We start from the raw sequence: 17,459 nt of genomic DNA on the forward strand, positions 1-17,459 counted from the left end.
CCACCTGCCTCTTGCCCACGACCCAGGTAGGGAGCTGAGGCTGGCTTGTTTGATGCTTTTAATATCATTATTTGTGTTACACGATACACAACCAAGGATGATGGTCAATACTGCGATGGAAATGTTAAAAAAAAATATTATACACGGCTCATGTCTTCCACACACCTTCCTGGAAATAAATTAGTGAGCACGGAGAAACCTGGCTGGTTGGCAGCCAGAGCTGAGGGTAGAGGGAGTGTTAAGGCAGTATCTACAAGGGGGAAGGATGACGGGGAGGGGGGCAGGGGGCAAGCTAAGGCCTCAATTCCTCCCCTCCAACATCCCAGACAGGAAAGGAGGGACCCACACACTCTCCTAGACCCAGAAGGTGCTGGCTACCAGCTTCCTACTTCTCACCACCACTTGCACACTGCCTCAGTTGGAAGCCCTTGCCTGCCAGGGAACTAGTGTGTCCTGTGGGCAGCGAGCTTTTCCCTGCTTCCTCAGGGCCAGAGAGGTCGAGCAGTGGGCCAGTCATAGAGCAAGTCAGCAGCAAAGGCAGTAGTCTAAATGAGCCCTCATGGGGGCCCTGCCCGGAAAAGAGGAGGTACCCATGTTCTAGATGGGTGAGTCAGGGAGCCCAGGGTAATGATAGTAGTGGTAGGAAGCTTGGCTGTGGGGCCCAGCTGACGGGATGGGGATGCTGACCAGGGTGGCAGAGAGAGGTTCAGATGGGGGCCAGTACGGACCTTGTAGGCCCTGCAGGTGCCTTCTTTTACCTTGCCTTCCTTTGGTCCTTTCTCATCACCTAACCAGGGTCCCTGTACTAGATGAGGTAGGGGAGGGTGGAGGAATTGAGGGTAGAAAGCTGCACCTCAACACTTTGGGGTTGGCAGCCTGGGGGTGTGGTGCATGGAGAGGGGCTACCCTTCCTAAGCCAGCAGCCTTATTCTCTCTTCTCACTCCCCTCCCCTCCTTTCAGCTCCCATCTCCCAGGAATGGCAGCCAGGGAGTGGGCCGTGGGGGTGTCCTCGGCACACCTGCAGCACGTGAGTGATACATCTGAGAGTGGATACGCCAGCATGTGTGGGGTGTCAGCATGGAGGAATGGGGAGTGCACACCCTGGTCCTGGGATATGAGGTTTGTGGGGCGGAAGACCTGAGCAGTCTTAGGCTCTCTGTGCTTTCATATTTCTTCATATGGGGGCAGGTCTCTATTGCCTAGTCCAGGGGCGGGGGGCTTAGTCACCTCCTCCCTCTCGATTTTCACCCTCAGCTTTTCTGCCCTCTCCCTCCACCCCAGCACCAGCAGAAGCAGCAGGACACACACTCCGACCCACAGATGCCACAGAGAGCCACACACACCACATACACCCCCCCACATACATGTTCACAGAACACACACGTGTTCCCAAACAGATCCCAAGCACACACAGGTCCCTTAGGAACTTCCCCCTTCCTTTCCACACAGACACACAACTCAGGAAGCCCCACAGGTGTATTCAAAGACACACAGAGACCTGCCTACACACCTCCACAGAAACTTCTATGAAGAAATTCCTTCAGGTTTGAAAAGACCTTAAAAGTAATTTCAGACAGCACTCATTTTACAGCTGAGGACACGAAAGCCCAGAGAAACAACACAAGTGCTTGTTGAGATCACAGAGAGTGCTAGCACGAGGGCCACGCCCCCAGCTTCTGACTCCCGGGCCAGGGCCAGGGCTCTGAGTCCCATGCTGAGCAGCCTCTCACATCGTAACAGACCACACAGTCTTTCCCGCCACGGACACTCACATCCATGACAGAACCAGACATCTGGAGAGACAGGCCCAACACAGAGATATAGATACCCACCCTGACAGCCTCTCTCTCTCTCACACACACACACACACACACACACACACACACACACACACACACACACACATTCTGCCAAGTTCTCCCTACCATACACATGCAACCACTCTTTTCTCCTAAGCTTGCCTCCTTGAAGATTCTTGCTGGGAAGCGGTGTCTGGGATCTTGTGCTGGAGGGAGATGGGAAGGGGGCATTTGAGGCCAGCCCTACCTCCTGCTTCCAGCCTGGGATGGAGACCAGTGAAGAAGCGTGGGGGTGGGTGGAGCTGGCAGAGAAATAGATGCATTGGCTGGGGGTGGGTGAGGACAGATCATATAACCCCAAACTGGCCTGTCTCTAAGGCCCACCTTACCCTTCTCCACAGCCCGGAGAGCAAGGAAGGGGGTGAATGGGGCAAAGAGGAAGAAGAAGGCAGTGATTCTATGGGGGGGGCAGTATCCCACCGGATAGCTTTGTCAGGCTTCCCATCTGGAGAGGAGGGTGAAACAAATAGTTACATGGGCCGGCGGGGGGCGTGTGGAGGGGGCTCTGAGGTGCTGGGCCCCGCTCCCACTGCCCTGGGCCTTTCTCCCTCCCAGCCCCTTTCCTTGTCAGGCTGGGGCTGGGGGGCTCATGGCTTCGCTGGGGTGAGGCCAAGCCCCTGGCTTTGTGATCCCTACCCCCACTCATTAGTGTTGGCCTCCCTGCTGTCTAGTCCTTCTTCTCCCCCACTGGACTGCAGCTTTGGGGAGGGGGGCAGGGTGCTGGGCAAGGTCCCCCAAGTAACTGAACAAACAGCCCCCACCGCTCCTCAGCCCCCGGGGTGGAGAAAGACCCGGTTTTGGTTTCTCCGGCTCCATGAACACACAGAGGTACACGTCCTACCATAGGAGGAAGCAATGACTGTTACGAGGTTGGCGGCTGTAGGGGGCGCAGGGGCCGGGGGCAGGCGGACAAGCTGGGGAGGGGTTGGCCCCTGCCCTGTCCCACCTGGCCCACGGGGGGCCCTGCCCCGGGCGGCCGCAATGGCCCCTCCCGCTACTGAATGTGGCAGGCGGTGGAGGACGTGGCCTGGCAGCACATGCAGGTGGGGTTCACGGACTTGGGGGGGATGAGGTCCAGGTCCTCGTCATCAGGGATCTCGTCTAACCGGTAGCCGTCCTTCAGCAGCTGGATGTTCAAGTCTTGGTTGATCTGCTGTAGACAAAGGGGAAGGAGGTCAGGCTTAGGGCTATCCAGAGGCACCACCCACAGTCGGGTCGCATCCCCAGGCCATCTGCACCCCAGCTCAGTCCCATCGCAGGTTACCGAAATGCCAGGCTTTGCCCCTTCTTAGGCCCCACCTTCAGTTCTGGCCTCACTTCCTTACAGATACATCCTTGAGGCCCCACCTCTCTACAAAGGGCATCCCATTCTAAGGGCAACTTCTGCCTCTATTTGGCTGGCCCCTATTTCAGGCCTAGCCCAATAGAGTATCGCCTGGATTTCACACTCCATTCTGTTTAGGAGCCCTGTTCTAACCCCAGGCTTAAGCCTTGCCCCTAAAACCGGGCTCCCCGCACTTGAGGCCAGTGTCTAAGAGCCTCCAGGTTCCATCTGACACTGTCCCATCCCAGGCCCCACCCCGTTATGCCCCACCCTATGGGGCTCCACCTAGCTTTGCCCATTGCTCCTTCAGGGTGTGATTTGGTGTCGGCCCCACCCCTTTTCCTGGATGGAGGTGGTCCTGCTCAGATGCGTCTAGGGTCCTAAGGAGTGGGGCCTCACCTCAGCAGAGGAGTAGCCAGAGGAGGAATATCTGGACATGTCAAAGTCATCATCGCTGGTGGTGGAAGAAAAAAGACAGAGAAGTGATTCCCTGATATTAAATAGAAAACTCCCTGTACCCCACCCCCTACCCCATCAGTCCAAACCTTCCCCCTCCCCCACACTTCTAAGTAAACAGCAGATCTAAATAAAAGATTGTGCTTGCTGTGCAAACGCCCAGCTTCCCTAGCCCCGCCCTTCTAAATGAATTGCCGCCTGTAACCTCCTTCTATACAGAGCTGTTACATCCTTCACCCCCATTCTTCTCACCTTTTTTCTAGGCACAAATCCCCCTGACCTGTTGGGTTTTCCCAAAGTTCAAGTGTAGCCAGGTGCATTCCCAGCAGTCGGGCTCCTGCCTTAGAAGGAGCAGGATGGTGGACATTGCATCAGGGCCCGTTCAAGGGGCAGCAATCGCATCAGTCGTCTCAGGACAGCATCAGACTGTGCCAGTCCCCTTTTCCTCTCCCTGCTCTTTCCTACTGCCAGACAAAAAAATTCCATTCCCTGGGGCAGTCGTCGTTGGAGAGCTCCTGGCTGCCTGAGGAACACCCCACATCCCAATTCTGACAATTCAGCAGGTGTGGCCACTACAGCCCACTTGCATGTTCACAAGGTTCCTGTGGCTTGCCCGGCTGCCCCAGCATCCCTGTACACACCTGTCCGTGTCAAGGGCTACCAGTGGCTTCTCATCTGGGCTCTGGTCAAGCGAGGAGTAGCCTTTATTGGGGACGACCAGCCTGGGTAGAAAATTTAGGGGATTGGATTGGCAACTGGAGCGCATAGCCTGGTGAGGAACTGGATTGGGCCCTGACCCACCACTTCCCCCTGCCCCTTGGATCCTGTTGAGACTCCCTCCTCTCAGAAAGGAGCTGGGCCTGAGGAGTGAGGGAAGAAGGAGAGGCGTAGGACCAGCAGAAATAGATGCTGACTGGCAGGGTCCAGGTGGGGTAGGGGGGCCTCTACCTTGTTCGGGCCATGACATTGTTCTTCTTGGGTTGCTGGTTGACGGGGCTACCCATGCTGCCATTCTTCAGGGAGCCCTTCCGGGCCAGCTCCCGCTGCTTCTCTGCAGGAGAACATGGGAAGGAAGCTGTGTCCTGCTCCCAGGGCCATCCTACCTTACCGCTCAGGACTGACTGGGCTGGGCCTCCATTGTGAAACCCCTTGCTTCTCTAGGAGCCGAGGCAGGGATCCCAACTCCAGGCCCTGCTGCTTGGTGGAGACAGTACTTGGCCCTGCACAACCTGAGGTAGATAGTAAGAGGCAACAGGAAGAGGCTGACCCCTGTCTTCCAGAAGCTGTACTCCCATGTGGGGCAGTTAGTGTATGCTTGATGCCAGAGAAAGGCTGGAGAGGGAGTGATGAAGCAGAAGGATGGAGAAGTCAGGGCTTCTTGCAGGTGATACCTTGAGCTGGAGAGAGGAGGGCATTCTAGGAAGGAGGGATAGCATATACAAAAATGCATTTACAAGTGAGCAAAGTAAATATGGATCCAGATGGGATGGAGGGGTGAAGTTGGAGGGAGGTCAGTTTGGAAAAAGAGGATACATTTATTCAGTCATTTATTTATTCGCCATTCACCTTTATGTCTTAGATCCTGTGTTAAGGGGTTGGGGGCTCCCTCTGGTTAAAAACAGAGCTTGAAGGCCTTGAATGCCAGACAAAGGAACTTAGGATTATTGCAGAAGCCAAAGGAGCCACTGAAGTTGTGGAGTGGGAGGGGAAGAATGGGGCTAGTGGGGTAAAGGGCAAGAGGCTGGGGAGCTCCTCTGGCTATACTTGTGCCAGCCTTTGAGTTCTCCAAGGCTCTAGAGTCTACCAGATCTATGGGGCTGGCCACCAGGTGACCCACTGTCTGGTATGTGACACTGTTACCAGTAGCTAGTAGCTGCCTGGGCCTTGGAGGGGGCCTGCCTACCCTTTCCTACTCCTCTTAAGCCCAGATGTCGAAAAGGGACTGTTGGGCAACAAAAGGATGCTAGGGGAAAGTGCTCATAAAAAAAACACTAGCCCTAGAGAGGCAGGATGGAATGGGACTTTCCAGCTGCTGTGACTCTGAAATTTCCCTTGACCTCCATGTCTCTAGTTTCTCGTCTCTCAGTCTCGGACCCTCTGTCTTTGCCACTGCTCCTCTGACTCCAGTTTTTTCCAGCTTCTTTCCAGCTGGCAGCAGCTGCCATAACCACTCCAGGACTCTAGGGGGTGCAATTTGCCTGAAAGTTCCCAGTGGTGAGTTTCCTTAGTGCAAAGGGAACAAGGTTCTGAGTTTTCATGAGGAGCTTTGGTGGTACTATAATGGGGAGGAAAAAAAGTGTTATTTTAAAAGCATGTTGGAATTGTTTGAAATAGTGAAAAAAAAAGGCAAACAATAAACTGGCAAAACCAAACTATGGACTACTATGCAACCATTTAAAATAAGTGTGAAGTCATTCTTTATATACTGACATGGCCAGGGGCTCCAAGGCATTAAATGGAAAACAAAAACAAAAACAAAGTTTCAGAAAATGTGTACAGTATGATACCACTTATGTTAAAATATAAAGTAAAACAAGAAAAACTAAAAAAGCTTAGAATGATTATCTCTGGGGAGGAGAACGTGGTGGAGGAGGGAGTAGAAAGAGGAGTTACACTTGTTAAAATACTTGTATTGTCAAACAGTAATAAATAAAACTGGCTGCAGTTGGGAGTCCGGTGTCTTGGGAAGATGAACAAATCCACTGAGAGAACTGCTCTCTTGTTTAGAAAAACAGCCTGAGGAGATCCCAGGATATGGTCTGGAATGAGAGAAGCAAGATAAAACCAAAACAAAACACCCCCCCCACACACACCACAAGAAAACAAACAAACAAACTGAATAAAAGAATAGGACTCTGCGAAAAGGAGCTCCAGCAGCTACAAGGAAAGGGTTTTACAACAGATGGAAAAAGGTTCCTAGGAGGAGGGGTCCAGTATTTACTGGGCAGCTGGAGTCTGAGGAGAAAATGGCCAAGAGGGTAGCAGGGATGGCAGAGGAGTTTTGAAGGATAGTCATGAATTGTATTTGATTGTAAACTGTTTCCTGGATGCACTGTGCCGTAATTCTTCTTCACGAAACCAAAATTTAGTAAGTCTGGTATATGCGGCGGCCTTTGGTGCGTGAAATTTGGCCCCTGAAGGGAGAAGGGCAGTGCCTGGCCTGGGTGAAGTGAGAAGGGCAGCTGCGGGAGCTGTGGGCAGTGGTTGGGAGCTAAGTGGCTTTAAGGAAGCAGGCTGCTTCTGACTGCCTTCAGAATGGACACGAAATAAGCCCCCAAAGGGAAGGTGACCCTGGAAAGGGGGTGGGGAGACATTTGGGCTTGCTAAAAAACCAAGGGAAAGCTCCCCCAAACAGGAGCCAACCAGGCCCTAAGATCTCTAGATGGATGAGGGAGGAATAGGGAGAGGATCTCAGCTTCTAGGTTTTGGGATCCTCACGCCTTTCTACCCCTCAAACATAATAACTGACACCCCACCTGTAAGGCAGTTTCCTCCCAGCCTGGCCCAGTGTTTGATGGGACTTCTAACCCTCTCTCTGCGGTTGCATGGTTTTATCCCTGAAGCTATCCCCTAGAACACCTGGAGTCTTCTTGGCCTCAGAGATGCTTCCTAGAGCTTTGGGTCCTGCAGAGAACTATAACTTCCCTCTTTGCCTTGCAGGAGATAAGGTGTCTGGCAGTGCCGATGATGTGGTGGCTTGAGTCTTGGAATCATCTAGTCTGAGTTGGTTTATTTGTGCCACCTCATTGCGGACCCAGCCCAGAGCACCTTGTCCACTCCCCACATCTCCCTCACCCCCCGGACACACTCACCCAGCTTCACTTGGAGCGGGGATGGTTTGTAATTCATGGCTACTGACTCACCCTCCCGGGCGTCACAGTCCCCGTCTGAGATGGAGGCGGCGGCTGGGTCCTGTGGGGAGAAAGTAGAGAGACAGAAAGTTGTTAGGTAGTGAATATATGGGGCTGCTCTCAGTCCTGAAGCTGGTCTTCCCACCCATCATCTGGGCTCATTCACCCCTGGCAGTAGACAGGCGATTCAAGAAGGGAAGGGAAGACCCATACACGCTGGAAGGAAGACCTTGAACTGGATAAAAGAGCCTCGGATCTCAGCCCCACTTACACCCACCTGGGTGTCTGTCTTCAAAGGCCTGTGTGAGCCAGGCTTCCCCCAGAAAGTCTACTGTGATTCCTTAAACCCACAGGATCTCCTGTCTAACCTCCCATACTAGTTGCCCTGTTCCTCAGGGACCTTCCTGTATACTTGTTTGGAAAGGTCTTTCTAGGTTTCTGTGAGTTTAAATCTGGATTAAAGTCAGAGTACATGCTCCCTAAGACAGGCCTTCTCCTTCTGTTTCCCCTAGCATTGGATGTGTCCCTTCACTGGACCCAGAGAACTAACTGGCCAAGCCAGGCCAGACTTCAAGATTATAGCCAATGGACAAAAGAGTTCTCATGAGAACTTCTTCATTCCACAGATGAATCCTAAAGAGTGTCTCCTGAAAGCTTGGCTGGGTATGGTAGGTGGGAAGATGAATAATGGCAAATCAGCTGGTGACCAGTTAGTCCTGTGCTACTCAGTAATCAGGCCTCACTGTTTCCTCCAAAACATCCTAAACCTCTGCTACAAGGTCCAGGGCCCTGGCCCACCCTACTGGAGTCAGTAGGAAGGGGCTGGAGTCATGCACATTCTCCCTGAGAAACTGATGACCAACCACTGATATGGGTACTGCCACTCTAGACATCCGTCTAGGATTAAAGAATGGTAAGCCCAAGGTCTGAGACTGCAGAGTACACCCAAGGCTCTGTCTGTTCTGCCTCTGGGGGTACAGACAGCAGACAGACAGGTAGAACGCTCTAGGATTAGCCCCACAGTGTCAGACCCAGGGATCTGAGTGACCCAGCAAGGGAAGGACATATAACTATTATGGTGGCTTCTGTTCTCTTTAGAATGAGGCAGTGGGGATGAAAACATGCTTGTCATTACAGGGAAAGGAAAAAGTCTAGAATGTTTGGAGGGAAATCCTAGCCTTGCCCATGTTCTTTCAGGCCATCCAGAGTACGAGACCCTGGGTGGGCTCTGTTGCCACAGTGGTTTGTGATCCTGAGGGCAGAACTTGGGCCTCTGTCCTCTGCTCTGAACTGCACCCCTTAGCTGGGATTGTAGGGGGGCAGGGCTCAGAACAAGTGGGGTGCTGCAGTGCCCCAGTGCATCTCAGGCAGCTTCCCATGCTGCAATCCTCTCCAGTCCTTTATTCTCTGCCTCTTTGTCTCAGCTCCTCCTGAGAGACTCCTAATGGAAATCAGTTGTCCCATGCAGACCTGGGCCCATACATGCCTCTCTGTGGCCAAAACAGCCTTGAGGTGTTACCTACAGGGTGCATGAAGACCTGACAGCTGGGGTCTGGCTTTCCCCTTAGGCCACAGGTAGGACCTACTCCCAAAGCAGCTTGAGGGATGACTTCTCAAAGGGTAAAGGCCATAAAGATGCCTGTGGGATCCCACCGGGGAAGCAGTGGCACCTCTCCAATTTCCTTCATCACATTACTTTTTCTGTAGCATTTCTCACATGTCACACATACCATATCCATTTGGATATGGTTTCTTCTTCTGGCTTCGAGGACACTGTGATCCTTGGCTCATGTTACCTCTTTAACCATCATTTTTTACTCCCCCCACAGCGCTTTGTCTCTTCAGCAGTTTCTGGCCCTCAGCCCGCCTCTCTCCTTGGGGAGCCCTGATGTCTTCTACAGTTTAGAGTAACATTTTTACACTGGTGACTTCTAAATCTATGGCCTTCCCAATCATGCATCTTCTCTGGAACCCTCCACTCCATCCATCCATGTAAACCTCACTGTCCTTTCCCTGGGGGTGACTTTAAACACGTGAGCCCCTCAGGCATTTGGGGCTAACCCTTCCCTCTTCGGCACAGATGAGTTCATCAGAGTTGCTTCTCAGTCTGGAGGTACTGGGTAGAAATGGTAACAGTGGAGGGAAACTGCAGGAAGAATAGGGTCTGAGTGGGCCTGGGAAGCTGTTGAGCAATTCTGGTCACAGGGACCCACATTTGGTCCTCAACGCCACTGGGTTGGTCTTGGTGGCTTTTGATCCCTGAGGGAAACTGCCAATTCCTATGGGTCATAAGCCAGGGTTCAGAGCCGTAGTCTTGAGAGGTCCCATGCAAAGCCCACCATTCAGCGTCTCCCCTGTCACTATCCATGATAGAAGGCCATCTTAGTGGCAAGGACAAAGATCTCGGGCACTGTGCCTGAAAATTCAAGTCTTTACTGTGGGCTTCCTGTATGTCTTCCCTGAGAAACACAGCCAATGCACCATGACCATCACATGGAAATGTAATCAGGTTAAATGTGAAATATTCATAAATGTTAAGTATCAGAGGGAATCCAGGCAGAAGGAAACGTCTGACTCCAAGAAATCAGGGAGAATTTAAAATGCCCCCCAAGGACATCTGACAGGAGTTAGCTAGATCTGGGAACTAGAGTGCGGATTAGCAAGATTATTAAACACTCAGTGGAGACAGACATTGAAATGCATCTCTAACAGCAACCCATGTTTCTGCAACCCTTCAAACAAATTCTCCACAGACTGCAGAAATGATTAATAGCCCAGTCTCACTGTTTCTGGGACAGGATATATAGGCTAATGGCCAGTGCAAAGCCAATATAATTAGAGGAAGGCAAAAGTGCCAGAAGAATTCTTAGAGTTAGTCTGGTCCAGTGATTTTCATTAAACTGTGTTCCCTGAACCCCATGCCTTGGGCGGGGCTGAGTGCAAGAGGGAAGCAATAGTAGTGAGAATGGAGATCCTCTCTCTCTCTCTCTCTTTTTTTTAAGGTTTTATTTATTTTGACAGAGAGAGAGAGAGCGAGAAAGGGAACACAAGCAGGGGGAGTGGGAGAGGAAGAAGCAGGCTTCCTGCCGAGCAGGGAGCCCGATGCGGGGCTCGATCCCAGGACCCTGGGATCATGACCTGAGCCGAAGGCAGATGCTTAACGACTGAGCCACCCAGGAGCCCCTGGAGATCCTCTTTTATTTCACTTACACACCAACCTTTCTACAAAATTTTGGTTGGAGAAAGGGTTCTGTTGCAACAACAACAACAAAATTAAAATCCATTGATTTGAGGTGCCTGGCTGGGTCAGTTGGTAGAGCGAGTGATTCTTGATCTTGGGGTTGTGAATTTGAGCCCCATGTTGGGTGTAGAGATTACTTAAAAATAAAATCTTTAAAAAATCCATTGATTTAATCCAATCTGATCCTTTAAAAATGTGTTATTATGGAAATTATTAAACTTACACAAAAGAAGAGAAAAGAATGTAGTGAGATCCTGGGTACTTATCATCAGCTTCAACAAATTCAACTCATCAACCCATTTTTTTAAAAAAAATAAATCTTGGCTCCTCCATTTACTAGCTGTGTAATCTGGGCTTCAGTTTCCTTATCTGTAAAATGCAACTAATATTAATACCTACATGAAAGGTTCTTCTGAGGCTAAAATAAGTTAATAGATGTGAGCACTTTAGAGTACATATTAAGCAATATATCTGTGCTAGTTATAAAGGTATTAGTAGAGGTTCCTTAAGGCCCACACAATCATGGACAGTATGCCCTAGGAGTGACTGACCCACAGCTGCAGCCCTGGCATCTCACAGGTTGGGGCCTGGATTATGTAGGGAAGTATCTGTGGAAAAGGTATTCCCTCCACAGGGTGAGGAGGGGACTGACCAGGGGGTATTCTGCCTCCTCCCTCTCCTTACTCTGACACACTATATTTCCTTCATTTATTTATCAGTGGCAAGCCTGGGGCTCATAAATATAAACAGAAAGTAGTCCCATCCTTAAGGAGCTCCCCGTAATTATCAACAGTGTCAAAAAACCAGATGAGTCCCAGAAGATGAATACAGTATTTAGAAATAAGGAAGTCATAAGTGGCCTCAGAAAACACAGTTTTAGTTGAAGAGTAGGAACAGAATCCAGATTATGTAAGATTTAGGAGGTAACAGGAAAAGAGAAAGTAGAAACAGTGAACACAGATATTCTTTCAAGGAGCCAGACTGAGAAGAGAAGGAATGAGAATAAATTATAGCCAGAGGGAATTTTGGAGTTGAAGAATTTCTTTGGACCTACGAAATACTTGACCAGTGTTCTAGCCTGAGGGGAAAGAAGCTAGGTAGAAAAGGAGATGTTTGATAGGGCATGGTCCTGCAGGATTCAAGAGGATATGGAAACAGAGCCTAGGGCCAGAGAAGGAAGGCTCCCTACTGAAATGGAAGGGAGGTGAAGATGAGTGGGGGATGCAGAGAACATGGAGGCAGAAAGGTAGGTAGAAAGTTAAAGGAGTTCATTCCTAAAAGCCTAGTTAGGTAAAGGAAGAAGTTGAATACTAAGAGCTTGAAGAGAAAAGGGGTACTTGGTGACTGGCCAGAAGAGTAAGGAGATCAGACTGGATGGGCTTGTAGCTACAAATCCTTATCTTTTACCTAGGTGCCCGTGATCTTGTCACCAGGATGAAAGACGCTCTCCGTGGTGCTGAACAATTTTGCCCTTGCCTTGTGGACTGAGCATGAATGATTCAGAGTAGAGACATGATTCAGTTTTAGCTTTCCCACAAGAAAGGTAACCTCTGTCCTCACCTCCAAGCACTAATTCTCAGAAAAAATGGAAATTTAAATGGATTCAGAATGAAGTATGAAGAGGCAAAGTGCTTGTACCAACATTATCTAACCTTTCTTCACCGAACACATGTGAATTTTCCTCTAGGTTTATGAGAGAGTTAGCAGAGGCAGTTCTGAGTTGTGAAAGGCTACCTCTGGAACAGTCCTGTCTGTACCCTGTTCAGTTCCCTTGGGTGGAAGCAGGAAACAGGGCAAACTTAGAGCAGGAACAGGGACAGGAAGAAAGATAACACTGATATGGAAACAGGAAAGCAGGGAAGACCTAGGGCTCAGGCCACTCTCTGACACATGGGTACAGCAAGAAAAGGCATCAAAGACCAACTCTCATTTCTGTCACAATTTGTCCAGAGATCAGCTCAGAAACTACCTGAGGTCTCCTGTTTTCAAGATTATGCCACTCCCCAAAACATCTCTTGCCAGTGGGTAGAAATAAACATGTTTATATATCATATTTTAGAGACAGATACAGAAAATACAACTCAATGCCTTTATGTCCAATGCCCACGGCTGGGCAGAAAACTAACCTCCCATCCAAGAATATTCAGTAGCAATGTAGGCATTGGTTAGACCTCTCTACTTCCCTGCAGATGGCTGTTTATTCAGCCTATAAGCATTTCCATCTGTTTCTGACTCCACACCTCAACATGAGAATCATTTGACCAATAACAGCTGTTTGTGGTATGACCTGAAGTCCTGAGTCCTATTTCCTGGGTCTGAGTTTTGAGCAGCTCCCACTTTTACTCCCTAGCTTCCCTTCTCCAGGATTTCTCCAGGAGCTGCCTGTAGTGCCAGGCAATTGGCTGGGACTTCTATCTTTTGGGGACATAATAAGACCTTTATGGGCCCACTTATGAGGAAGGACAAACACCTCTCACAAGTATAAGGTCTTTGGGGAAGATCAAGGAAACATAAAAGAGACCATCTTTCTAAATGCCGCTAGTGGCTTTTACAAAGAGGGGAAGAAGAACTGAAAAAAAAAAAATCTGTGAAGTCTAAATTTGCATGAGGGGGCAGAAGATCCTGCTTAGCTCAGAGAGGCCTCTCTTATTAGTCTAAATCTCCTTAATCTTCTAGGTTTTTCCTCAAAAGAAGGCTCAACTCAAATAAAGTCAACACATTGAGTGTGCACTCACTTTCCAGCTCTGGAGTAGCTACTGGTTGTTGCAAGAAAAGAAGGAAAGCACTCTTTCTTCATACACACCACACTTCTGCAGAGGCATTTTGGGGCAAAGTAAAGTTAACCACAAAGAAGTAGAAAGGATTTTTATGCTACAGCTAGAGTGTGAGAACTCAAATTGGTCCTGTGATTAACAGAATCTTCTGTCTCCTTAAACAGCTTAGTGGAATTCACTACCAAAACCAAGCACCACTAGGCTTTAGTATCTTTGTAGTGGCTGTCATTGGGAGAACCAAAATGGAGAAGAGTTCTGCTGACCCCAGGCCTAATAACAACCATAGCCACAACAAGTTTAATAGATTTTTTTTTTGAAGAATTTATTTATTTATTTAAGGGAGAGACAGGAGAGCGAGAGTGCATGAGAGAGAGCACGAGCGGGGGGGGGGGGGGAGAGGGGGAAGGGAGAAGCAGGCTCCCCGCTGAGCAGGGAGCCCCACGTGGGGCTCGATCCCAGGACCCTGAGATCATGACCTGAGCCGAAGGCAGATGCCTAACCAACTGAGCCACCCAGGCGCCCTTAGATTTTTCTATTATAAAGTAATACATGCTAAAAATTTTTTAAATTAATCTTTAGTTTCACTACCTTGAAAAAACCTCTGTTAATGTTTTAGTGTATTTAGTCTTGTGTGTATACCACAGTAACAACACTCTGGGGTTTCCCCCTCTAGGAGTTGGTGTTTCTCCTCATGGTCAAGGGGTGGGCTCCAGGTACCATGTTGGTTCAGTGTGGTCCCACTCTTTTTTGGATCAGATGGAGCCAATCAGAGTCTCCCCCAGAATAGGAAGTAGGACTAAGAGGAGATGTAAAGCTCAAGACTGTAGATTAGGTAGCACTGGGCAGGGAGCCAGGAATAAAGCTGATGTTCAGAAAGAAGCAGACACAAGAGATAAAGTCCTTCCGAGGCTCTGATTCTAGAACTTGCTTTACTCTTCTAAGGCTTGAAGGGCACACCTGTCCTTGAATACTATGAGAAATCCTAGTGTCCTTATAGTCTAGTTTCCTTTTTAACTTAAACTAGCTTGAGTTTAAATTTGTTACTATAACCAGAGTGCCAGCTAATACACATGCATAGAACAACATTTAAAGAAAAACAAACTGGGGCGCCTGGATGGCTCAGTTGGTTAGGCATCTGCCTTTGGCTTGGGTCATGATCTCAGGGTCTTGAGATGGAGCCCTGTGTGGGGCTCCCTGCTCAGCAGGGAGTCTGCTTCTCTCTCTCCCTCTGCTCCTCCCCCCGCTCCTGCTCTCTCTCTCTCACTCACTCTCCCAAATAAATAAAAATAAATAAAAACAAACTATCTTACATTCTGCATTTTTATTTTTTGAGAGAGAGAGAGAGTACAAGCGGAGGGGCAGAGGGAGAGGAAGAGAGAGAATCTTAAGCAGGCTCATGACCCTGAGATCATGACCTGAGCCAAAATCAAGAGTTGGATGCTTAACCGACTGAGCCACCCAGGCACCCCTTATATTCTGGATTTTTAAAAATTAGTATTAGAATATAATCAACTCTCCATATTTTTACATGGTTTTTGAAATCATCAGTTTAATGGCTGCATAATATCCATAGAGGGGATGTACAGTAACTTTTTTTTTTGTACACTAACTTTTTAACCATTCACTTATTTTGGACATTCAGGTTGCTTACAATTTTTCACTATTATAAATAGTACTATGCTGAAATCCATATATATTTGCATTTAGAATAATTTTTTTAAAAAAAGATTTTATTTATTCATTTTAGAGAGAGAGAGAGAGAGAGAGTGAATGCGAGTGGGGGGAGGGGCAAAGGGAGAGAGAGAGAGAGAGAGGGAATCTCAAGCAGACTCCACTCTGAGTGCAGAGCCCAATGTGGGGCTCAATCCCACATTGTAAGAGTCAGCCACTCAACAGACTGAGCCACCCAGGTGCCCCTAGGATAATTTCTTAAAGAAAGTAGAAGTATAAGGTCAAAAAGCAGGAGTGCTTTTAAGATTCTTTTTTTTTTTTTAAAGATTTTATTTATTTATTTGAGAGAGAGAGAATGAGAGAGAGCAAGCACATGAGAGGGGGGAGGGTCAGAGGGAGAAGCAGACTTCCTGCCGAGCAGGGAGCCCGATGCGGGACTTGATCCAGGGACTCGATCCCGGGACTCCAGGATCATGACCTGAGCCGAAGGCAGTCGCTTAACCAACTGAGCCACCCAGGCGCCCGCTTTTAAGATTCTTGATACATATGCCAAACTGCTTTCCCAAAGGATTGTCCCAATTTATAATGCCTCCAGTCATGACTGAGGGCTATAGCTGGTTTTTAATATTTTATTTCTCACTGTGTGCCAGGGAATTTCAGGTCATCATATCTATCCGTCATCTTGCAAGAGAACTGTGCCTCAGTCCTTACTTACCTGGTGGCCTCTGGGGAATCTTCTTTCAAGGAATAGAATTCCCTCTGGGCATCACCTGCCAGACAAAATATACCTGACTTGAGGCCACCAATTAAGAACAAAAGGAGAGGGGCGCCTGGGTGGCTCAGTCGTTAAGCATCTGCCTTTGGCTCAGGTCATGATCCCAGGGTCCTGGGATCGAGCCCTGCATCAGGCTCCCTGCTCGGCGGGGAGCCTGCTTCTCCCTCTCCCGCTCCCCTTGCTTGTGTTCCCTCTCTCACTGTGTCTCTCTCTGTCAAATAAATAAAATCTTTAAAAGAACAAAAGCAGAGAAGACTTTGCTACACTGAAGTTGGGGAAAAACTCTAAATGGGGACAGTACTGCCTGGTGGCTGGCCACCATGCTTCAGCTGGTCCTTGGCCTGTGCCAGCACATCAGCTATAGGAACCGTGACTAGTGGCAGAGCCAGGAGGCAAACTTCACAGAATGAGTATCCCTTGCTTTCAGACTTGGGGTAGGAGAATTAACCAAAATGGTTCTGGAGTTATCCCAGCGAGAGTGGCAGCTCCTACTCCCTTACCCATTATTTAGCTTTCAAAAATAGCTACTCAGAAACTACTGAGGGGAAAAAAAAAGAATGGTGAAAGATATGAAGCTAGTACTGGGATGGCAAAGAACTAGATTCATTTTTTAAATGGGGAGACAAGGGGTCAGTGAGGTTTTTAAAAAGATTTAGAATTCTGCTCTGCCTCCTTCATGGTTAGGACTGCTTGTCCTAGATTGATGTTCTGCTATTCATTCCCATTCCTACTCACCTGGAAACCCTATGACTAAAAAGCCTTTCTTTGGGAGATAGGACAAATACCTCAACTCAGGGACACCCACTGTAGCAGCTGTGTCTTGAGGGAAGCCTAGGGGACATAAAGGCCTAGGGGACAAACCTCATAACCCAAGAGGTAGGAGCCAGAGCCAGAAACTGAGAAACCTTGGTTCCTCTGGGAGGCCTAGCCTGGCCTGGCCCCTGTGACTTTCATCCCTATCCTTAAGCTTATACCCTGAAACAGATGTTCAAGAGTCTCCTGCCTTATTTTGGACTAGCTAGAGACACAGGTCTTGGCCTATATAGTCTTGTGACCTAGAGGGTTTCCGAGCTCCCTATCCTGCCACACCTCCCCTGACCCCCATTTCCACCTCTTTAGGGAAAGACTATCTCACTTAATGGAGAAAGGGCTGAAGGTGTAAAGTTCTTTTAAAATAGATTAACAATGGTTAAAATGGCTAATTTTACGTTATGAAAACAATGGAAGAAAATGGACTGGTAGGGCCTGAGGCAGAAGGCGAAAATGTGTGAGGGTGGGTAGTGGATAGAAGGCAGTCCCTTCTCTCTGTTTCTCCTTCTTTCTTTTTTGCTTCAGTTTCAGCCAACACAGACTTTGGAGATGAGGCCTATGAAAGGAGAGGGGAAATGATTCTAAAATCAAGGGAGCTGGAGGGGTCAAGGGATTCTGGGTTCCTTCTGCTTAGGCAGGGCCCAGAGGAGGGCAAGAAGGGAACCAGATATTCAGGGCTAACAAAGCTTTGGGAAGC

General features: G+C 49.0%; 1 protein-coding gene across 6 annotated transcripts in view; it reads right to left on the reverse strand.

Annotated features, from left to right (window-relative positions):
- Nucleotides 1–45: 45 nt before the first annotated feature.
- The window catches only part of FAM219A (family with sequence similarity 219 member A), a 52,500-nt gene continuing 35,086 nt past the window's right edge, over nt 46–17,459 (reverse strand). For 2 of the 6 annotated variants that reach the window (XM_064579823.1, XM_045882564.3), the window contains exons 2-6: nt 7,504–7,552; nt 4,589–4,691; nt 4,282–4,362; nt 3,584–3,638; nt 46–3,013 (exon numbers count right to left, since the gene is read on the reverse strand). In XM_064579823.1, the coding sequence (XP_064435893.1) occupies nt 2,855–3,013; nt 3,584–3,638; nt 4,282–4,362; nt 4,589–4,691; nt 7,504–7,552 (447 nt within the window). In that variant the 3' untranslated portion in view covers nt 46–2,854. Of the gene's footprint in view, nt 3,014–3,583; nt 3,639–4,281; nt 4,363–4,588; nt 4,692–7,452; nt 7,553–17,459 lie in introns of all 6 variants that reach the window. The other 4 variants (XM_064579822.1, XM_045882561.3, XM_045882565.3 and 1 more) reach the window with 3 other exon arrangements.

Source organism: Mirounga angustirostris, unplaced genomic scaffold, assembly GCF_029215605.1.
Source record: "Mirounga angustirostris isolate CCGP_5_RB_7025 unplaced genomic scaffold, mMirAng1.0.hap1 SCAF_15, whole genome shotgun sequence".
Taxonomy (NCBI): domain Eukaryota; kingdom Metazoa; phylum Chordata; class Mammalia; order Carnivora; family Phocidae; genus Mirounga; species Mirounga angustirostris.